Genomic DNA, 21,802 nt, shown 5'->3' with positions numbered 1-21,802 from the left:
TTCAGAAAGTATCAACTCTACATTTTATGTGGCAATGCAGAAAAAGAAAAAGCTTATCTGCTTGCCAAGAAATTTTATCCCTACATGTTTCTCATCAAGACTATTTTCTGTCAAAATGTTAACTAGAGGAACTGTGGCTCTAACGCTGAAAATCTTTTTAAGCTGATATAGTTGCAGTTATAGGAGATAGGGAAGGGAGAGAAAAAGTATTTCTCACCAGTTAAGCTACCTCATGGAAGTCTATTTATTCCTTGGCATTTGGAGTTTTTGTTGTTTTTGTTTTAAAATGCAGTTACCAAATGCACTATCTTTCCTAGGAACACAGTTGAGATTTTGCTTTGAAACCTGAATAGAAGGCAGAGCAAATCCTTTCTTCAGTTGAACAACTTGTGACTTTCATCCCAGAAACGCCAGAAAACTTTGTTCTGAAAACACCTACTTTGAGAAATACTGAACTCAATTTCAGAACTCAAAGCATTTCCTGCAGGGTATACTCTGAGGGGCTTTGGCTCCATGTGGAAACTAATAAAACAGAGACTCCTTACAGAAGCACATTGTGTGCACTTCATAATCTACAGAGACAAAAAACTGGCCTCCTGAGCAGAAAGGCAAGGATATCATATAAACTAGAGCAGGGCTCAACCAACTTTTCTGTAAGATATCAGAAAATAAATATTTGAAGTTTTTGTGGGCTATATGTTCTCTGTTCAAACTATACAACTTTGTGGTTATAGTGTAAGAGCAGCCTTGGTCAAAATATAAATGAATGGCATGGCTGTGTTCCAGTGAAACTTTATTTATAAAAACATGTGACAGGCTATTATTTGAACTATGTGCAGTAGTTTGCCAACTCCTGAGCTAGAGGCTGGAAGGCCTCCCAATCTCATCTTTCATTGCACTCCAAAATACAACTGATTCCCATAGCCAAGGACCCAGCAGTCCACTTCCACTTAAAATGGCTGACAATGCCATTAGACCAGCGAACATGATTTACCTTTTCCAGTCACCTTTCTACTGAGAACCCCAAACTCTGCATATTGATACTGAAATTTAAATTAATATACTACATAATTATTAAAAGCAAAGATAATCAGTTGCTGTTGTTTAGTTGCTCAGTTGTGTCTGACTCTTTGCGATCCCCATGGACTGTAGCCCACCAGGCTCCTCTGTCCACAGGATTTCCCAGGCAAGAATACTGGAGCAAGTTGCCATTTCCTTCTCCAGGGGATCTTCCTGACCCAGGGATCGAACTCACATCTCCTGCATTGGCAGGCTGATTCTTCACCACTGAGCCACCAGGGAAGCCCAAAGATAATTTATAAATGCATAGAATTGCTTGTCCATTTTTGCTAAAATCTTAGCTTTTAAACACTGATTTAGCAACTGTATGTGTGCTGACACACAATTTTTCTCCCTTGCCTCTCCATTCTCCAAGTTCATCCTTCAGTCTTATTCAGCACATGTTCAGTTTCATGAATGTGCTGGGCGTACAATGGGAGCAGAGCAGCCAGGAAGCCACTACCTTTTGACCCTCAACCTGACTCTACCTGGTCAGCTCCCAGTTTTCTCACCAGCCTCCATTCCCCTTAATAAATCCAGATTGGAATCTGTAAGAAGTGAAGGTTTCTGGCAGGATATTGTGGAAATTCTGGTGCCAAAAGAGTTGCTCCCCTGAAAAGGTTGTTTTCACCAGACACTAAAACAAATGGTCAATTCAGTAGCTTAACTGGGGAAAACATTACTCCAACCAGCTTCCTGGCATCTGTTATTCAAGATGACCAGGGTTTTTTTTTTAACTAAATGTTCAACTTTCAAACAGTTATCAAACATCATGTAGACATAACATTAAGCTAGACATTAGTCACCAGTCCAAAACACAAATGAAGCATGAAAATAATGAAATTATGGAGTATCCAGTGAAGAGAGGGGTACGAGGGGAGGGAGGTGAGAAGAAGGAGAGAAGAGTTACACAATATATGAAAGTGAAATGTATCCAACAAGTTTTTTTTTCTTTAATCAAAGTCACTTAATATTTTCCTGCTATATTCAACCTGGAGAATACTACTAGCAGAAAGCTCATGTAAAGTAAACCTTATATTCACAAATATAGAAAGTGTTTGTGGAACATTCTTTCAATGGGAAGTTTGCTTGTTTTCTCAACTATCCAGTCTTAACTTATGTTACTTGAAATTGTTTCCTATGTTTTTCAAACAAAGTATTAAACTGTTAAAAGGAACAGAATAAAAGGAAAGCATTCCTATAATTATTGGCTTTTTTTATATCATAGGAGCCACACTAAAACTTTTAACATTATAAAATACTCTGTTACCTTCCTCTTCTCTCTTCCCATGATCCAGTTCTGACCTGTCACACCATATTTTTCTGTTTTTCACATCTGCTTTCATTGGTTTTAATAAGGGAGGCCAGAGAGCCAAACCAACGTGAGAAAAGTGGTTGCTTCACTCCTTCTGGCCCATGCAGAAGGGAAAATATTCCCATTTCAAAAATAGTATGTTCTCAAGAGGTTTCCATTTTAATTTTTAAAAACAGTCTTAGTTAGTGATGGCAAAATACACTATGGGCACTCCTGGAATTAGCATCCAATTAAACTAGGTGTATGTGAGATTTTCAACATCCTAGCAGAGCAGTTTGTTTTATTTTTGGCAAAAGACAACATCCTGTTTCTAAGTTATAATACTGAAGGTCCTATGGAAAAGCTTGAGGACTTTATATATAAGAAATGGCTTTTAATAATTAAATCCATTATAATTATGTTCATGAATCAACTCTTAAGGATATTAGCTATGGTGAAAAATATTTGCTGCAGAGTTTCATGTTCTCATATTAAAGGAGTTAACCCATTATCTCACTTTCAGTCATATCTAAAATTTGCTTTGGTTTTCATTTGAGACTCTGGGTAGCCAGGTGTGATGAAAAGAGATAAATCAGAGGGTCCCACATCATATACTTAACAGCAGGAAAACAAACCGTTTCTCTGTGGAGCTAATTTATTTGATCATGTGTAGTGTACACAAGAACTAACCTGAGTCATTGCAAATAGATGACAAATTGCAGATATTTCTCGGGGGTTTGACACCTGCAAAGAAAACACAACCCAGCGGGTTAAACATGTTAACACCTGCACTTAAATACAACATTAAAAGAATTCACAAATTTAGGCATTGAACATGTACCCAAAATACTATATATTGGATATAATTGGCTATGATTAATTCCACAAAGACTAAAGGGATGAGTTTTCATTTCTTAGTAGTTAAGCCATGGAAGTGGACTCACACCATTCTTTAGTGTGTCAGTATCTGATCCCCTACTCCTCCCAAAAATTTCTTTGTCTCATTCCCAATTAATCCCTCTTCTGCCCAATAAAGAAGGAAGAGCATGAATACAACTGAGTATAGAGACTTTAAATGAAATAGCCCTTCCTTACTCATAGATCCACTTTCCTTTCCTGAGAGTCTATGAACACTCTAATGCTGGTCTTAGTTCCTTATGTAAACATATGTATGAAATAACATCAATGTGTGATATCTTTTCACAAGGGCAAAAACTGTAAAAGTCAAAAAGTACTGGCTGAACATCTCCCACCTTCTATAGGCTTTGGGAGGTTCCAGATACAGACCCTGCCCTCAAGGAGCTTGCAATCTAGTGAGGGATACTGGCCAGTAAATAAAAAGTTATAAGTTTAGCTGCTCAGTCATGTCTGACTCTTTGCAACCCCATGGACTGCAGCACACCAGGCTTCCCTGTCCATCACCAACTCCTGGAGCTTGCTCAAACTCATGTCCATCAAGTCAGTGATGCCATCCAACCATCTCATCCTCTGTTGTCCCCTTCTCCTCCTGCCTTCAATCTTTCCCAGCATCAGGGTCTTTTCCAATGAGTCAGTTCTTCGCATCAAGGTAGCCAAAGTATTGGAGTTTCAGTTTCAGCATCAGTCTTTCCAATGAATATTCAGGACTGATTTCCTTTAGGACTGACTGGTTTGATCTCCTTGCAGTCCAAGGGACTCTCAAGAGTCTTCTCCAACACCACAGTTCAAAAACATCAATTCTTTGGTGCTCAGCTTTCTTTATAGTCCAACTCTCACATCTATACATGACTACTGGAAAAACCATAGCTTTGACTAGATGGACCTTTGTTGGCAAAGTAATATCTCTGCTTTTTAATATGCTGTCTAGGTTGGTCATAGCTTTTCTTCCAAGGAGCAAGTGTCTTTTAATTTCACGGCTGCAGTCACCATCTGCAGTGATTTTGGAGCCCAAGAAAATAAAGTCTGTCACTGTTTCCATTGTTTCCCCATCTATTTGCCATGAAGTGATGGGACCGGATGCCATGATCTTAGTTTTCTGAATGTTAAGTTTTAAGCCAGCTTTTTCACTCTCCTCTTTCACTTTCATCAAGAGGCTCTTTAGTTCTTCTTCACTTTCTGCCATAAGGGTGGTGTCATCTGCATATCTTAGGTTATTGATATTTCTCCTGGCAATCTTGATTCCAGCTTGTGCTTCATCCAGCATGGCATTTCACATGATGTTATAAAAAGTTATAGTGAAGGCAAAATGGAGTGATGGCCAGTACAATAGATGACATAAGCATACAAAGGAGGCAGAGATGAGTGGGAGGAGAAATAAGCCATGTTAGAACAAAAAACTTCACAAATATTAACCTGAGAAATACCTTCTCCTTTGGTGAAAGGATAGGTACATCTTTTCTTTGATTTGAAAAGAGCTCAAAATTTACTCCACTGAGAATCTTTCCTTCATTAATTTCATCCTTTTGGCGAATTATCAGAAATCTATAACAAAAGTGAGGGGCAAACGTTGATCGTGTATTAGCAGACTGCTGAAGGGAAAAGGCTGTCATATTAAGAAATATTTTCCTGTCCTTGTTAGGTCTGGTTTGGTCAGAATTATGTATGCAATGTCTGGTTGTTATTTTCTTTCTACTGCACTTTATGAGTGCTTAATTCTTTCCCAAGAGAACTAGTTTGGATATAAACTAAAATTATAATTTGAGTTAGTACGTGTGATGTGATTCCTGCCAGAATGATTTAGTTGACGTTTGGTGTGTAGGCATCATGTTTCAGCTAAGGGTTTTGATTCTGTGAGCAAACAATTTATATGGCGAAAGGTACCTGACATGTAGATTTCTATACTAGTCCAGCAATGTTACCCACACCAAAATAGAAAAATTTCATTGAAAATATACTTATTTATGGATATAACTCATTAAAAACATATACTATGCAAATACTATAGAATATACAGATAGTGGGTTGTAATGGTTTATATGTTCTTTACAACCATTGGTCTATTGCTCACTAAGCTTTTCATTCTATCATCTCTCCTGTTTCTCTAAATTTTTAGTAGTTCCTTCATTTCCAGTGATATATGCCTTCTGCTATCCATTCATACTGAGAATTTTCTTTCCAATTGCTGGGGCTGTTATCCATAATTTCCCCCCAAGGATATGGCCACAGGTCAGCATTTAAATCATGAGTGAGAAAACTTTGGCTGTAATGGGTCAAATAGTAAATATTTGGGGCTTTGTGTGTCTAAAATATTTTTTGTCTCTGTTGCAACTACTTTACTATTCACTGTGGCAGGAAAGTAGCCATAGACAATGTGTATAAACAAAAGCACATGGTGGTGTTCCAATAAAACTTTATTTACAAGCATAGATGGTGGGTCTTATTTGGCCCACAGGCCATAGTTTGCCAAACCCTGCTTTGAATCAATTGGAAGCCCTTGTTAAACAAATCATGAATCCTTAATCTTATAATAGGTACTTAAAAGTACATCTTTTTGTGGATTTAAATAATTTTTGAGGTTCACTCCTAACTGCACATCACTGATAATCATTAGCAGCAGCCCTTCTATCTCCCATGCCTCTTAACCATGTCAGAAACACTTGTGTAATCATTGCCTTTATTCGCTCATATGTTCATATAGTTACCTGTTTGTTTCTCTTGTCTCTCCCCATAGACTAGGAGATTCTAGAGAGTGGGAATTGTGTCTAATTATTATTATATAATAATGATTTATTCCCTGGTGGCTCAGACAGTAAAGAATCCTGCCTGCAATGTGGGAGACCTGGGTTCGATCCCTGGGTTGGGAAGATGTCCCCTGGAGGAGGGCATGGCAACCCACTCCAGTATTCTTGCCTGGAGAATCCCATGGACAGAGGAGCCTGGCGGGCTACAGTCTATGGGGTCACAAAGAGTTGGACACAACTGAGCAGCTAAGCACAGCACACAACACAGTACATTATTATATAACCCCAAACACTTAGTACAATTTAAGGTACCCAGCCCATAAACATTTATTCATTATGAACAGATTTCATTTTTAAAAGACAGGAAAAAGGTGAAAGAAAATATAAACACCCACCACTATTTGTTTAACTTTAGGTATAAGAAAAGAAAATCTAGATATTGAGAATAAGTCATACCTGATGCATTGAAGGTTTTTACTATAGTGATTTTAGTTTTTTCTGCAAAGAAGCAAGTTAAACATTAGAGCAGAATTGCTACTTATTTTTTTAAAAACAATTTGCCATGAGTATCATTTCAGTGAACTGCTAAGAAAATCATACTGTTGACACCTTCAAGACACTATTGGTCATCTCAGCAGCAGGGTGAAATGAGCTTTACATACTCAGATCATACAACATTGGCAGAGGGTGGGTCTGGATCTGAACTGCTGTTTCCCCAGTTGGATCACATCTGCTACACACCCCACTGCCTGCATAATTCTACCACATTTTCCATGCGCTGCTGGCTAGACAAATCAATGTGGACGTATACTTCAGATATGCAGAATTAAGTCATTATAAGGATCTTCAGGTGATAGGTTGTAAAGAGAGGGCAATTCAGAATGATAATTAATGTAAACAGTAAACACAAGATTGAAAACATTGCTACGATACTCTAATATTGCGAAGTATCCTGTTATTTTCTTAAGGCATTAATATAATAATAATAATGTAATATTACTGACAGATAAAATTATCCTCAGAGATGTAGAGAATATCCAACTATAGTCATACAATAAGCTCATAGCAGAACCAGGAGAGAATTGTTCAAAGTCTTGTTTCATAGGCAAATATTAACATATCCTGAGGAAGCAAACCTCAGAAATACCTTGTCAACACACTCTGGGGACAGAACCCATGGCTCAGTTTCCAGTGAAGAGAGAATCAGGCTCATAAATCCTTACTGTAGGGATCATGTAAGAGACTGTGTTTAGGGCACAGACTTGCTAAGAAGGTCTGTCTCCTAGGGTTAGTGGCAAGTTCTGAAGAAAACATCAAAGTCAGATCTTGGAGGAGCACTTAATGATGATGGTATTCTGAGTTTCACATTTGTATATGTTATTGACTAGTTTCTGTTTCAGTATGTGAAAGAGCCATGGGAAATGATTGGTGGCAATCATAAAGGCTGATAGCATTTTGCATTAAGAATCCTTTAAATATATTGCTTGCTCCAATACATTCCTTTCCAGAGTAAATAAAACACAACTGTGAAATGATCTCCTGGTTCTAGTGAAAAAATAAAGTGCTTTTAGGGAAGAAAGTTCTTCAGCCTCACAAATAAAAAATGCAAAAGGGAACCTATGGAATTGAGAGGAAGATATAATAATATGACATAGTCTCAACTCCGGACAAAGGTACAGTTACACATTCTCATCCATTGCTGACAGGAATGTTGTTGGGTACAACTTTTTGAGGAGGTAATTGCGTAGTAGGTGTCAAGGGGCTTAAAATATTCATAATGCTGACCCAAATAAGTCCAATCCTTGAAGCGCATTCTACAGAAATCAGGGAGGAATGCAGAGATATTGGCACAAGGATGTTCACTGCAACAATTTCTATTTGAAAAGTAAAAACAAATTTAATGTTCACATATGGTACAAGATGGAATATTATCAAGTCACTAATAGTTGCAGATGCTGAACAGGGTCTCTGTGACAATCTAGAAGGGTGGGATGGGGAGGGAGATGGGAGGGAGGTTCAGGAGGGAGGGGACATGGGTGTACCTATGGCTGATTCTTGTTGATGTATGACAGAAAACCACAAAATTCTGTAAAGCAATTATCCTTCAATTAAAAAAAAAATAAAGTGGCAAAAATAAATAAATAAATAAAATCAATTGAAGCAAAAAAGTAGTAATGGATGCTGGAAAACACTTACAGCTTAGTATGAAGTCAAAAGGGCAAGATATAAAAATTTATGTAAACTATGACAATTTTGTTATACACATATACATACTATATATGTATATATGATAGTGAATGGAAATATACCAAATTATTATCAGTAATAGTCTTAGGAAAGTAATATTAAAAATGATTATAATTTTCCTCTTTGCATTTTTCTATATTCCTCATTTTTATGAGTTAAGATGAATTACTACTATTATTTTACTTAAATATGTTATTTTATTTAAATTCAATTTAAAATGTTATTTTAAATGGAATGCTATTGCCATAAGAGTTTGGAAGCTCAGAAGTGTGGTGACACCAGAACTATATAGTTCAGGGTCAAAGTAAAATGAGTAATAAGTCAACAGTTGGAGTCATAGGAAATGGGCAAGGAGATAACTTTTACTAACCCAGAGGAACACAGTGAGAAACTCAAGAAGCCACAGAAGACAAGTTATTATATTCAGAAATAACTGGACAGTACCTGTTCTGTTCAAAGTAGATAACACGCTTGAAGTAGCATCTGAAATAAAATAATAAAAATTAGCACAATTATTGGCATGATTAACAAATACATGCATCTTCATAGGTTCCTTAAACATTTCACTTTCCCTCAAATCCTGGAGAAGTTAATTAAGAGAGTTTTGCAAAAGCCAGTTGGCATTAGCAAATGTATTTGCTGCCCACACCCTTACCACACTATCCACTCCCCAACTCCCACAGACAATGCCTGAGAAGCAATCATTCATTTAAAAATGTGTTTCCTGAACACACGTTATGTACCTAAAACACAGCAACACTCCTATAATTACTACATTTAAATAAATTCATTCAGGTTGCTTAATATTTTGTCCCCTTTTTTCTCTATCATAATAAAAGTCCCTAAGGGATATGACACTTCTACAGTTAGTACTAACTTTAATACATAGCCCTGTAGATGCTTAATGCTTTTGTACCTAATGGTATACTCTTATAAAGCAATCTTTAAGGAATTCTAATTTAAATTCGGAGATCTTGAACATGGTATTCACCTAAGGTAATCTCATTTTGATCTTGTTTTACTTAAAATCTATCCTATTGATATTTCTTTAAATGAAAATCCTTCTAAATTTATTATTCTGGATGAAATTTAAAGGGGAAAAAAAGATATTATATTATCATACTTTAAAAAAAAACCCACATAAATGTGATCTAAAAGCTACTGCTAAAATGATTTTGAAGCTTTTCTTTCACTGTAAAAAAGTAACTGCACATAAAAATGATAATGTCTGGCCCTTCCCACTGGACCAAAAGTGAATTTAAACCAGTTTTGATGTGCATGCATTGCAATTAGCTCCTTAACCACCAACCACATGGTGAGATTTCATCTTAACTAAGGGATTGTGAAAAGTGTTGGGTTTTGACTGCAGTAAGATGGAAGCTGTCTACCCACAGAGCAAGGGAACAAAGTGTGATGCCTTGCCCACCTCTCTCAAATTCAGCCCAATTCTTTGCTCTTTTCCTGAAGCCAGAGTGGTTTGTTTTTTTTTTTTTTTTTTTTGGTATTTGAGACTATTTAAAAATTCATAAAATCATCTGTAAAAGGCTCTCTTTGAACACTCTGTACCTCTAAATCCAGGCTGAATCATATTAAAGTCACTGGATGTGCTTTTGCCATTTAAACAATCTGTCCTGTACAGTGTGTTGGCATGGTTCTGGAAAATAAGGAAGGCTCTCAAAATGTGATCGATACTTCTTTCCTTTCAGAGAATAGTTGGAGTGGCAGACACTGTTCTCCCTCCACAATAAAGCAAAAAGTCTAGGTTGCTCTCCAGGGTTGAGGGTCTGGGGGATTTTTTGTGTACGTGTTTGTTATTTGAATAAGGAAACTTTAAACATCATTCATTACACATTCATTCATTATATTAAGGGTTCAATTTTTACTTGCTTTAGAAAACTTCTTACCATTTAGGCTTGTAGTTTCAACCTCTTTTATCCCAAAGAAAAAAGACAAAAGTATAATTAAAGCAAAACTTAACAAGTTGGGGTAAATCTAAGTTAAATTTTTTCGAAATCTTGCCTGGAGTACCATTGGAGAAGGGGACAGAATCAACGAGAGATGATTCAGCTGCAGGAGAAAAAAAATTCCAATAAATACTTTGAAACAAATTTATTTACTGAATTTTAAGGAGTAAAAGTAGACAACATGCTATCAGACCAATATCTAGTTAAATCTGTAAGTCCCATAATCACTCAGTGAGTATACATTTTATCAGAAAATCACAAAGAAAGGACCTAGGAGATGAAATAAATATAACTATTTCATTTCACAGCCAACATAAGACTCAACTGCAAAGCCTGCTGTGATCTATAGAATATTATGGAAATAAATTTAGGGACCACAACAAAGTATTTTCACATTTTTTCAGTCAGACAGTTCTAGACATGTTATAGTTTAATAATTTGACACATAGGTTCTACTCTGTTTATAATCACACCTGGTAACTCTACTCACAGTGAATTTAGGATTTAAAAAAACAACATTGCTATCACTCAATAGTGTACTACCTAACACAATTTCCTGGTAAGTTATTTTAAAATACGGCTGCTATTAAGGCAATCAATCAGATTGTAAATTTCCTGTGGAATAACTCCACTTACACTAAGAGATCAGTCTATTGCACACGCTTTGTATGTTTAAATATTAAAAAGATCCAATAGCTTGACCTCTCCATATACACAGGACAAAGAAACAGTTTACAACTAAAAGGAGCTTTGCAGAAGGGAGCCTGATATTCAGCTGGTAAGGACAACATCTGGGTGTGTCGAGGCACTTGGCTGGCCTGTCTGAGACCACTCATGCGCTGGCTGAAACACACACACCCTGTCTGTCCTACATTATTGCTTCCAAATTTTGTCATTTACTACATTTTTTTAGTTCTTTCATTTATTTATTTAACTACATTTAAAAAACTTACCAAGTATATTTCTTGAGAATCAAGGCAGTTCTTGAGCAATAACATTCAAAGTGTGAATACAGAATTCTTTGTTTTGGGGGCAGAACAATATAATTGGCCAAAGCTGGTTTTTAATGAATGACTATTCATTTTTCTGAATGGTAACACCACCCAAAGAGGCCTGCAGGCACAGCTGTCTGTCCATCCCTGGATGTGTGCTGGCTTTCCCCCTTGGGCCCCAAGACTGTCCCCTAGCATTCATGTATGCTTCCAAACCCTAACCTCATTCCATGCAAACAGGGCTTTGCAAAGATATCACTATGATTAAGTCTAAGAAGACTAATGCAGCACAAGAAAAATACAGTGGTTCATTTTATCCTAGAAGTGTAAAAACAAAGGAGCAAACTAGCTTAGTGAAAAGAGCTTGGGCTTTGGAGATTTGCCACCCTGGGTCTGAATCTTTGCCTGATGACTTAATAATAACAATCACTATTACTTGCTGAGGGTTTACTCTGTGCCGGGCACATGTGTTATCTTCTTTCATTTTCACAACTTCCTTATGAAGTAAGTACTGTTATTCTCCCCAAGTTATAGATGAAGAAACTGAGGCACAGTATGATGAAGGAATTTGTCCAAAGTCACACAGCTAGCAATGGAGATGGGAGGGTAGTGGCCAAATTCAAACCCAAGTAGTGTGGCTGCAGAGAATGAGCAAGTTTCATCCTGTCTGAGCATCAGTTTCCTCATCTAAACGTGAATATAATGATCCCTATACTGTAAGACTGGAAACAGAATGAGTTTCAGAAGACTCCTAGGCATGTAGTATGTGCAAGAGCAGTAACAGTGATTACTAATTTTAAGTGACTGAATTAATAACAGTAGAAACTCATTTTCATGCAACTAAGGATATGGCATCTGGTCCTATCACTTCATGGGAAATAGATGGGGAAACAGTGGAAACAGTGTCAGACTTTATTTTGGGGGGCTCCAAAATCACTGCAGATGGTGATTGCAGCCATGAAATTAAAAGACGCTTACTCCTTGGAAGGAAAGTTATGACCAACCTAGACAGCATATTAAAAAGCAGAGACATTACTTTGCCAACAAAGGTCCATCTAGTCAAGGCTATGGTTTTCCAGTGGTCATGTATGGATGTAAGAGTTGGACTGTGAAGAAAGCTGAGCACCGAAAAATTGATGCTTTTGAACTGTGGTGTTGGAGAAGACTCTTGAGAGTCCCTTGGACTGCAAGGAGATCCAATCAGTCCATCCTAAAGGAGATCAGTCCTGGGTGTTCATTGGAAGGACTGATGCTGAAGCTGAAACTCCAATACTTTGGCCACCTCATGTGAAGAGTTGACTCACTGGAAAAGACCCTGATGCTGGGAGGGGTTGGGGGCAGGAGGAGAAGGGGACGACAGAGGATGAGATGGTTGGATGGCATCACCGACTCGATGGATATGAGTTTGAGTAAACTCCAGGAGGGTTGGTGATGGACAGGGAGGCCTGGCGTGCTGCGATTCATGGGGTCGCAAAGAGTCGGACATGACTGAGCGACTGAATTGAACTGAAGGACAGAATATGGGTTGACTCACTCCTTATACAAGAAAAAAAATTGTTCTGTAACAAAAGACTGTTACATATATGTTACAGAAAGAGAGAAATACAGGAGGAGTCAAGAGAAGCTACCTGCTGCCTCTTGAGGCAACAGGCTCTGTGAAATTAAGTAAGTTACTCAACTGTTACAGTCATCACTGTGTCATTAACTAAGGGATGGTGGGACCACTTTATTCCTGAGGTCCCATTACAGCCAGCAGTCTCAAATGTGGGTTCTGTTCCTGGTTCCTGCCAAGATGGGCCCCAGTAATAAATTTTTTAATTCATTTGCCTTCCCATTCTCATGAGTCCTAAGCCTTTTGAAAGATATTCATTTAGTGCGGTGCTAAGGAAGTATATTTAAGAGAACATTTCAATGCTCTACAGCAACATTCAGCATGTTTATGTTCTTGATACTCTTCAGGAGACTTATGAACTAGAACACTAAAAATAACATTGAAGAACATTAGTAGCTACCATGATGAAAATCCACAATTTAGTGTCCAGCTGTTTAACAATGTGGGGGGATAGGTATGCTTGTCCTATTGTCTTTTGCTATTGATTTCTCAGGTGTAGGTTTAATGACAGAATTTAATTAAGCTTCACGCAAGAAAACAATTTTGCTGGATCTGACATTGCATGGAGAACTTTTAGAATATTTTCCTAAAATGCCCCCAAAATCATGAAATAACAATCTTACCAGATGGTGACAGCAAACTGGAATTGTAAGCATGTTCTGTTGAGGAAAAAGGTGATTTAAAGTTAGCTTGTAGATAAACAACAAGGACCTACTGTATAACACAGGGCACAATATTCAATAACCTATAAAGAATTTGAAAAGGAATATATATATATATATATATATATATATATATATATATATATATATAGCTGAATCACTTTGCTGTATACCAGAAACTAATACAACACAGTAAATCAACTATACTTCAATGAAAAAAATTTTAAATCAACAAAATTGGTTTAGTTAGTACATGAATTTGTACATTAACATCTTTAATGGGAGTGAATGTAAAATGAATTACAAATAGCTACCAAAAGAGGGCAGTATGATAATTTACTATTATTTTCAACAGTCTAATCAGTTCTATCAATTCTCCACAAAGACTTATCTCTGGTGAAGCAATTCTTCCAATTTAACTACTGACAGTGCTGTATATATTTGTTATATAATGGTCTAGTACATTTCAAACTAAAATGATGACTAAGAACTTTGGTTGTTGGCTAATGTTCATTAGAATGTGTAAAAGTAAATGTGTATACCTGCGTAAATTAAACTTCCCTTAACCGTATTTCTTTTTCTACCTATTAGCACAGACTTTATACTTCTAATTAAACCACTTATTTATTCTGAGTTAAACTAGATCAGATGCCTCCGGGTATAAAAACAAGAACTGTTGTGTTATTTATTTTGGGAGGATGCTCAGATTCCTTAAAAGAAAAGTAATTCTATTTTTTCTCAATGAAAATGAATACACTTATTGGAGAAACTTCAGAAAACACAGATAAACAAAACGAAGAAAATTAAAACGACCTATAATTTCACCATCCAGAGATAATACATATAAATCTGTGGTGCTGGAGAAGACTCTTGAGAGTCCCTTGGACTGCAAGATCAAACCAGTCAATCCTAAAGGAAATCAACCCTGAATATTCACTGGAAGGACTGATGCTAAAGCTGAAGCTCCAATACTTTGGCCACCTGATGTGAAGAACTGACTCATTGGAAAAGACCCTGATGCTGGGAAAGATTGAAGGCAGGAGGAGAAGGGGGCGACAGAGGATAAGATGGTTGGGTGGCATCACTGACTCAGTGGACGTGAGTTTGAGCAAACTCTGGGAGATAATGAAGGACAGGGAAGCCTGGTGTGCCACAGTTCATGGGGTCGCAAAGAGTGGAATATGACTGAGCAACAAAAATGTACAATAAGATCATGTCACAAATTTCTATTTGTAACATGATTTTTCTCATAACACTATATCCTAAACATTGTGCTGTATTATTAAATAATTATTATCCCCAATATAATTTTGTGATGATTGTATTGCATTTCATTGACTGGATGTGCCACTAATTTATAAACATCCTTTTATGGACATTTTAGTGTGTACAATTTGTCATGATTACAAAAATGCTGCAAGAAATCCTCTTGGTAAATTTTTGCATACACACTCAGTTATTTCCTTCAGAAATTCCATGAATTTTGATTGTCAAAATGACCTACAGTAAACAGACCAATTTATACCGCCCTTTGCAGTACATGACTATTACTTTCCCAAACTCTAACCCACATAGGGTATTGCCTTATAAATTTTTTAACTGCTTTTAGTTACAAAGGAATAGTTATTTCCATAGTAGTATCTGATACACAATTAAAAAGAAAGAATACGTATACTGAAAACTAAAATTGCACAGTGAAACATACCTGGTAACTTGTGGGAACCTATTTTCCTTAAATGGTGGTAGGGTACTGATTATTTTCTGGGATAAATAAAACCCAGTTCTGCTTGAAAGCACACTGAATGAGTGTTCAAGTGGATAGTGCAGAGTAATTAGTGCCTTGATTCCCTAATTTAATTGGCACTGCCTCTTCTCAGTCTCTGTCCTTCAATATATCCCTCATTCTACCTTAATATTCCACCAATCAAAAGAGTCTATTGCATTAACAGGATTTTAATTTTGAGGATGCTCCTAGGAAGCAGTAAGGAGAAATCAGTCATTCACAGCTTAGAATGAATTAATTCCAATTGGCTGAAGTCTTATTATGTAGCAAAGATCTACCATTCTGAGCCATGTTGAAAATTTCTGGGAAGAATCAACATTCAGTATGGGCTACCTGAAAATGACACATTGGTTTAGGTAGGTGAGGCAGAGTAGGGGTGGGAACATGGCACAAACAGAACAGCACTGAGGAAAAATTGAGATCAAGAAAAAGGGATGGAGAGTGATGCTGAAGGACAACACAGGATAATATTGCTTCCTTTTTAATTTTGCCCAGTGGCTGACCTGAGTCACCAATGGTTTCTACCTTCTCCATTGTAAAATCCTTTGATGAGAACGATGTACCCACAGAGAAAGGGGCTGATTTGTGTTTTACCTCTTTCTTAGATGCCAGAGTAGAGAAGGGAACTTTACTGGGCCATCTCTGGGTAGACAGGTTTGGTAGGCATGGACTCAAAATCAAGAAAAACCTGATCAAAACACAGATCAAGGGCTAGACCAGTCCAGCCTACAGGGCTCCCAGCAGAGACCTACAATGATGAAGGGAGGGAATCCAGTAAATAAAAGCTAGAGATTTTTAAACTGTTATTGTCCACTTTTTTCCTTTGGCTTTTTTTCCCCCTTCTAATGGCCCAATTATCAATGACTAACATTTTATTCACTTTTTCTGTCTCTCATTATAATGCTCCACATCACTCCTCCTAGTTCAACATAGAGATGTCCCCATAGGCCTTCCAATTTCCTGAGTATCAGCCTTTGTTTCTCTTGGGCTCTCTCCTAACTCACTTCCCATTTATTACTAGCAAAGAGGTGGTCGGCATTTCCAGTGAGTCATATATTTGAGTTCCATGCCACTCTTAGGAGACGAAACATTTCCATTGTTAAAAAGATTCACAAGCAATGAAAGGAAAAACACTTAAATTTTTCAGACTTTTCTTTGGAAACTTACAAAAAGAAAAATTCAAAGCATTATTCACTTATTGAAGTGTCAATTTAAGTCCATAAATAAAATTATTGTGATCTGTCTATAAAATTTATTCAATATGACTCCCTAGTGATTTTTTAAAAACAAAGTCCATATATTCCAATTATAATGAACAGAAGTTTGGCATGGCTAAGGTTTGAATGGAAGTCAAATGGAGGAACTGGCAACTCAAGAAACAGACCCCCTCCTCTCCTCCACGGAGTCTCTTTCCCTACATCACCTCCCTGGCACATTCTTCCAAAGTTATTGCCACCACTTCCTCAAATCCAATCCCACATGGCCAAGTGTGGTCTAAGCACTGCCATGTGAACACCTTACTCTCATTGCTTCTCCAACCCTACATATCTAAGAATTAGTCCCTCATCGCCCCACAGCATTTCCATACCTAATCATTCTTGAATTTGATAGACTGCTGGAAATTTAACAGGGAATGGACAATTTTGACTCCAGGTTGGATCTGTTTGACTGTAACCTTTGCTTTTGTTATTATAATCATACATAATGGCCTGCCTCAGGGAACCCTGCCCTTCTGAATGTTAAAGTTCCTTTGTTCAGCTATCAGGGAGACAATCTGACCCTGTGCACCGGGAAATGGCTGCAGAAAAGAAATTAATATATCCCCTATTTTTCAAGATAAATGGCCTTTTTCCTTTACTTCACCTCCCCCACCTCTGTTCTATAAAAGAACCTGGCATCCAGACCCCATAAGATGGTTATTTTGAGACATCAGTCTGCCATCTTCTTGGTCTGCTGTCTTGCCAAACAGTTGTCATTCCTTGCCTCAACACCTGTCTGTAGACTTAGTGGCCTGTTGTGCAGCAAGGGCGTTGAGCTTGACTTAGTAACACCAGCTGAACAATTTAAGCTGGAAACTTTAGTACATTAGTTTCCTGTTGCTACTGTAACAAATTACCATGAATTTAGTGGTTTAAGATAATGCAAATTCATTATGTTAGAGTTCTACAGGTCAGAAGTCCACCTGGTCTGGTCAGTCTTGCCAGACTAAAATCAGGTGCAACAGCCTGCATTCCTTTCTAGAGGCTGAGGGAAAATGTGTGTCCTCCTTATTTGGATAAATGGCAGTTCCTTGCAGTTGGAGTACCCAGGTCCTCATTTTCTTGCTGGCTGTAAGAAGGTTCAATTCTAGAAGACACCCACATTTCTTGGCTCATGCTCCATTCCTGCATCTTCAAAGCTAGCTACAGTGGATAGGGTGGGGAAGTCCTCTTCAAGTAGCATCTCTGAATCACTTTTCTGCCTCTCTCTTCCACTTTTAAGCATGCAAGTGATAAGACTGTGCCCACCCAGGCTATCCAGGATCATCTCTCCATCCCATAGTCCTGATCTTTAATCATGTCTGCAAAATCCCTTAAAGGCTACATATTTAAGGTTCCAGGTATTAGGAGGGGACATCTTTGGGGAGTCATTATTTTTCCTCTTGACTCAAAAATTCAATTTTTTAAAATTATAGAGAATGAGTTGCGAGGAACCACATTTTGTGAAGAAAAAAACCCACAAGGGTTAAGTGAAGGGCCCAGAACCCTAGAGTTAGTTTTAGCAATATAGCTGACTTTAGGAACCAAAGTCTCACTCTTGACTCCTCCCATTCTCCACCTCCCACCCCCAGATCCAGTCATCCATCCTGTGCACTCTTCTCACCACAGCAGGGAGCTTTTGTGAGGATTAAAAAGAAATGTGTGTGATGACAGTGATAGTGAACACTGATTGATGCTTCCTGTGAGCCAGGCTTGACACGTGAAGGGCTTCATACATATTTTATTATTTAATCAGTCAACAATTGTATGAAATATGTAGATTCCTTAGAATCAGTCCTCTTTAGTGTTTGAGAAGCTAAGGCTGGGCAAGGTTCTGTGAATTGTTCCAAGCCCCCCTCAGAATTCTCTGTATAGCTGGGGTTTGAACCCCGGCAGTCTGATTTCAGAGGCTACCCTCTGGGCCTCTATTCTGCTTCCCATGATAAACTCTGCAGACCATAAATTAGTATATAAATGTGGAGTATTACTACTAATATTCCCTAACTTCTCTCTCATCTCTTTCTTCCCATGCACACTGCCCACTTCTAAACCCAGATCTTAATCGCCTCACACTTAAGTGAAATATTAGGAGCCAGAATCTTCTCAACTGGAAAGGATCCTAACATTCTTCACATCTGACTTCTCCCCCAGCTCAGTGAGCCAGCCACCAAATGCATACCACTGGCCACAATTCCAATTGAGCTCCGTTGTTCTATCTTGCCCACATGATGGGACTCACACTGAAGTTTTTGAAAGTCTGAATTACTTACCAACATTTAAAAATCAGATTTCAAATAAAATTCCAAAATTTTACCCTTCCAAAATTGGAAGTTTCAGATGACCTCAGTCAGCTCTCTAGCCCTTGAAAGCATGCTCTGGCATGAAGCTGATGGATACGGCTCTCTCCTCTTTCTATCTTAAAAGTGTATTCACTGACTCCACCATTTACTTAGCACTTGGGTGTATACCCTTGGGCACTGTTATTAATATTTAACTTTTCCCGGCCTAGGGCGGCAGCACCCTCTACGGCCGCTCCACAGGACCCCGGGCGCCGCCATCTTAACCAGGACGGAAGCCGCGCGGGGACTCATGGCGCGCGCAACCCGTCAGAAACCGGAAGCGGATGCCGAGCGGCGGGAGGCCTGCGAAATCTATGCTGTCCTGCCACGGCCCGCCGGTCTCACGATGGCTCAGGAACCCGGGTTGGCGACTTCCGCGCCTCCTGGTTCTCAGGCCCTTCTGGACACTTTGCTCCAGAACCTCTACGACTTTGGTGAGTGCCGGGCCTCGGAGCCCACGTGGAGAGCCAACTTAAGGACCCCGGGCCTGGCTGGCCTCAGCTTTCAGGCTAAAGATTCTTGCTCGTCGAGCACTCCTCGGCTCCTGCAACCAGGTTCAGATAATGGGTCCTGCACCCTCCCCTCACCTACGACCGGGGTCTGTGAGTCTTTCTATGAATCAGATGTCCCAACTCGTTCCTGAGTGTGGGGGCCAACCGGCTTGCTTGTCGAAAGCATTTACGCTTTCAGACTTAACGAGGAGATGTGCACAGGACCTCAGGCTCTGGAAATGGCATCCTTTCTCACTCCCGACCTCTGGGAAGCCCCTTTCCCCCACGCACCCCCCAGATCCGCCTGACCCTCGGGCATTGGTGACACCTTGTCGCGTTGGGACCTCGTCTTTTGGTGACTTCAGATAATGGTTTCACATGAAGCTTTTCACGACCTTTCAGCCTTAAGTTGGCTGACTTATGCTCGCCTTACTTCATCTTGATTGCGGAAAAAGAAACTTAGCATTAAAGGTTGGGAACTCCTGGCACTTAAGCAAGGAGCCAGTTCTACACACTCTGAAGAACTTACCCCAGGGAAGATGACACTCCTTCATGCACCGGAAATCATTGGGCATTAGTGCCTTATAGATCAAACACATTTCTTAAATTTGTAGTGTGATGTTGCTGTTTTATTTTGGAGACAGTTGCTCAAAATTCTAAGCTCATTACATAGCTTAGAATAAAAAATAATAGCTAAAAAAGCATTGCGATTTTACCATATACTCCATACTTTACATGTATATACTCATTTAATTATCACAACAATTCTATAAAATAAATACTGTCATTAATACTATTATTACAAGACAAATAGCATTATTGTAGAAATAAGCACTAGAGGTTAAAAAACTTGGAAGTTCACCCAGGTAGTAACTTGAAGAGCTTGGATTCTAAGCCCCACACTGTCTGTTTCCAACTCCTGCACTTGTATTGACTTGTACTGTGGACAGAGTATCTCTGGGCCTTTGGAAATGTTGGAAGACAGAGAAGACTTAGTCTCTGACCTTGAGAAGTCCTAGAGGAGAAGACTTTTCTGCAAAATCCTAAATATAGTTTGTGTTAACACAGGCCGGAATTTACACTTGGAGCTCTGAAGACACGGGCTGTATCTACTTGTTTTTATATCCCTAATGCCAAAGTTTAGTCGGCTTTTTTTTTAATGTGTATATTTTATTGAAATGTAGTTGACTGAAAATGTTTCGGGTGCACAGCAAGGTGATTCAGTTATACAAATACACATATTATTTTTTGAAATTATTTTCCATCATAGGTTATTACAAGATATTGACTATAGTTCCCTGTGCTATACAGTAAACCTTTGTTGCTTGTTGCATATCTATTTTTTAATTAGAAATCTAGCATTCTATTTATACTAAGTCAAACAAGTGGAATCAAAATGTAATTTTTTTAGTTAGGAAAAAATTCAAGTTTTCTTAAATATATATATTATACATATGTATGCAAAAGCTTTTTAGAAAGAAAAAAAGAAATGGAGAAATTGGAGAACATAATAAACTAAATGAAATGGGAGCACGGAACATGAAGTAGAAAAAGTGAAACTAGGTAAAAAGTAAAAGATCATCTATAGTCTAATTGTTTTTAAACATGAGTGCTCATTAAAAACATATCTGGAGCTCTGAAGAATAAAAAAAAAAAATTTAACTTTTCCCCTGTATGTCTTGTTTTCCCAACTAAATGCTAAATTGCTTGATGCTTTATTATCTTCAGTAATCCAGTGCAGGGCTTTGTATGTGACAGATGTTCAAAATATGTTTGGATTGCCTGATGACATTATTAAGGAGTCTCTATCAGAAACACACGACAGGTAGTTCAAGAGCAGGAATTTAATGCAAATACTGCAAGGGGTCAGGTCCCTGTAATACAAAGCACAGCAAGGGAAAGATGGGCAGATCTGAGAGCAGTGAGGCAGAGTCCATGAAGGAATGACGTAATACTTCTTAGATGGCTATTGCTCAGAATCTGCCCTCTGGAGTAGTAACCACAACTGTCACTCCATCTTGCCTAACATATCTTTCAAAGGAACACAAAAATGGCTATTCAAACAAACAAGCATCTCCTGCAGCAATGATCTCAATACTATACCTTATTGACCTTTCCTCTGTTCCTAATGCTCTCTTCCTGCTCCCTCACTCCTGATTCCTGGGATCAACTCAAAAACAACCTGCACCCAAGTCATACAAGGTCATGTGTGAGGTTTCTGAGGTTTTTCCTTTTCTTCTGCTATTTGATATGTGAGAAATGTAAGACTTCAAATGGGAGACAGTTGGTTGTCTTTAAACTCGAGACTGTTGTATAACTCTTTACTCCCAGCACATCCCCCCAACCCAAGTTGGATGGGAAAGATAAAGGCTTAATCTTTTAGGAGTGGATCTAAAAAGAATGACTAGACCTGTTAGCAAGAATATTTTAGACCCAACTAAAATTTATAATCCAGTGACAGT

General features: G+C 38.3%; 1 protein-coding gene across 2 annotated transcripts in view; it reads right to left on the bottom strand.

Moving 5' to 3' along the window:
* Positions 1–21,802, bottom strand: part of ADGRG2 (adhesion G protein-coupled receptor G2) — a 131,737-nt gene that overhangs the window by 31,457 nt on the left and 78,478 nt on the right. Inside the window, exons 3-8 of one of the 2 annotated variants that reach the window (XM_070464651.1) lie at positions 13,451–13,486; positions 10,288–10,326; positions 10,164–10,187; positions 8,704–8,742; positions 6,469–6,510; positions 3,044–3,097 (exon numbers count right to left, since the gene is read on the bottom strand). In XM_070464651.1, coding sequence (XP_070320752.1) covers positions 3,044–3,097; positions 6,469–6,510; positions 8,704–8,742; positions 10,164–10,187; positions 10,288–10,326; positions 13,451–13,486 — 234 coding nt within the window. The remainder of the gene's footprint in view (positions 1–3,043; positions 3,098–6,468; positions 6,511–8,703; positions 8,743–10,163; positions 10,188–10,287; positions 10,327–13,450; positions 13,487–21,802) is intronic. The other variant, XM_070464652.1, reaches the window with a different exon arrangement.

Source organism: Odocoileus virginianus, unplaced genomic scaffold (genome assembly GCF_023699985.2).
Source record: "Odocoileus virginianus isolate 20LAN1187 ecotype Illinois unplaced genomic scaffold, Ovbor_1.2 Unplaced_Contig_46, whole genome shotgun sequence".
NCBI classification, from domain to species: Eukaryota; Metazoa; Chordata; class Mammalia; order Artiodactyla; family Cervidae; genus Odocoileus; species Odocoileus virginianus.
This window is presented reverse-complemented; position numbering and strand designations above follow the sequence as displayed.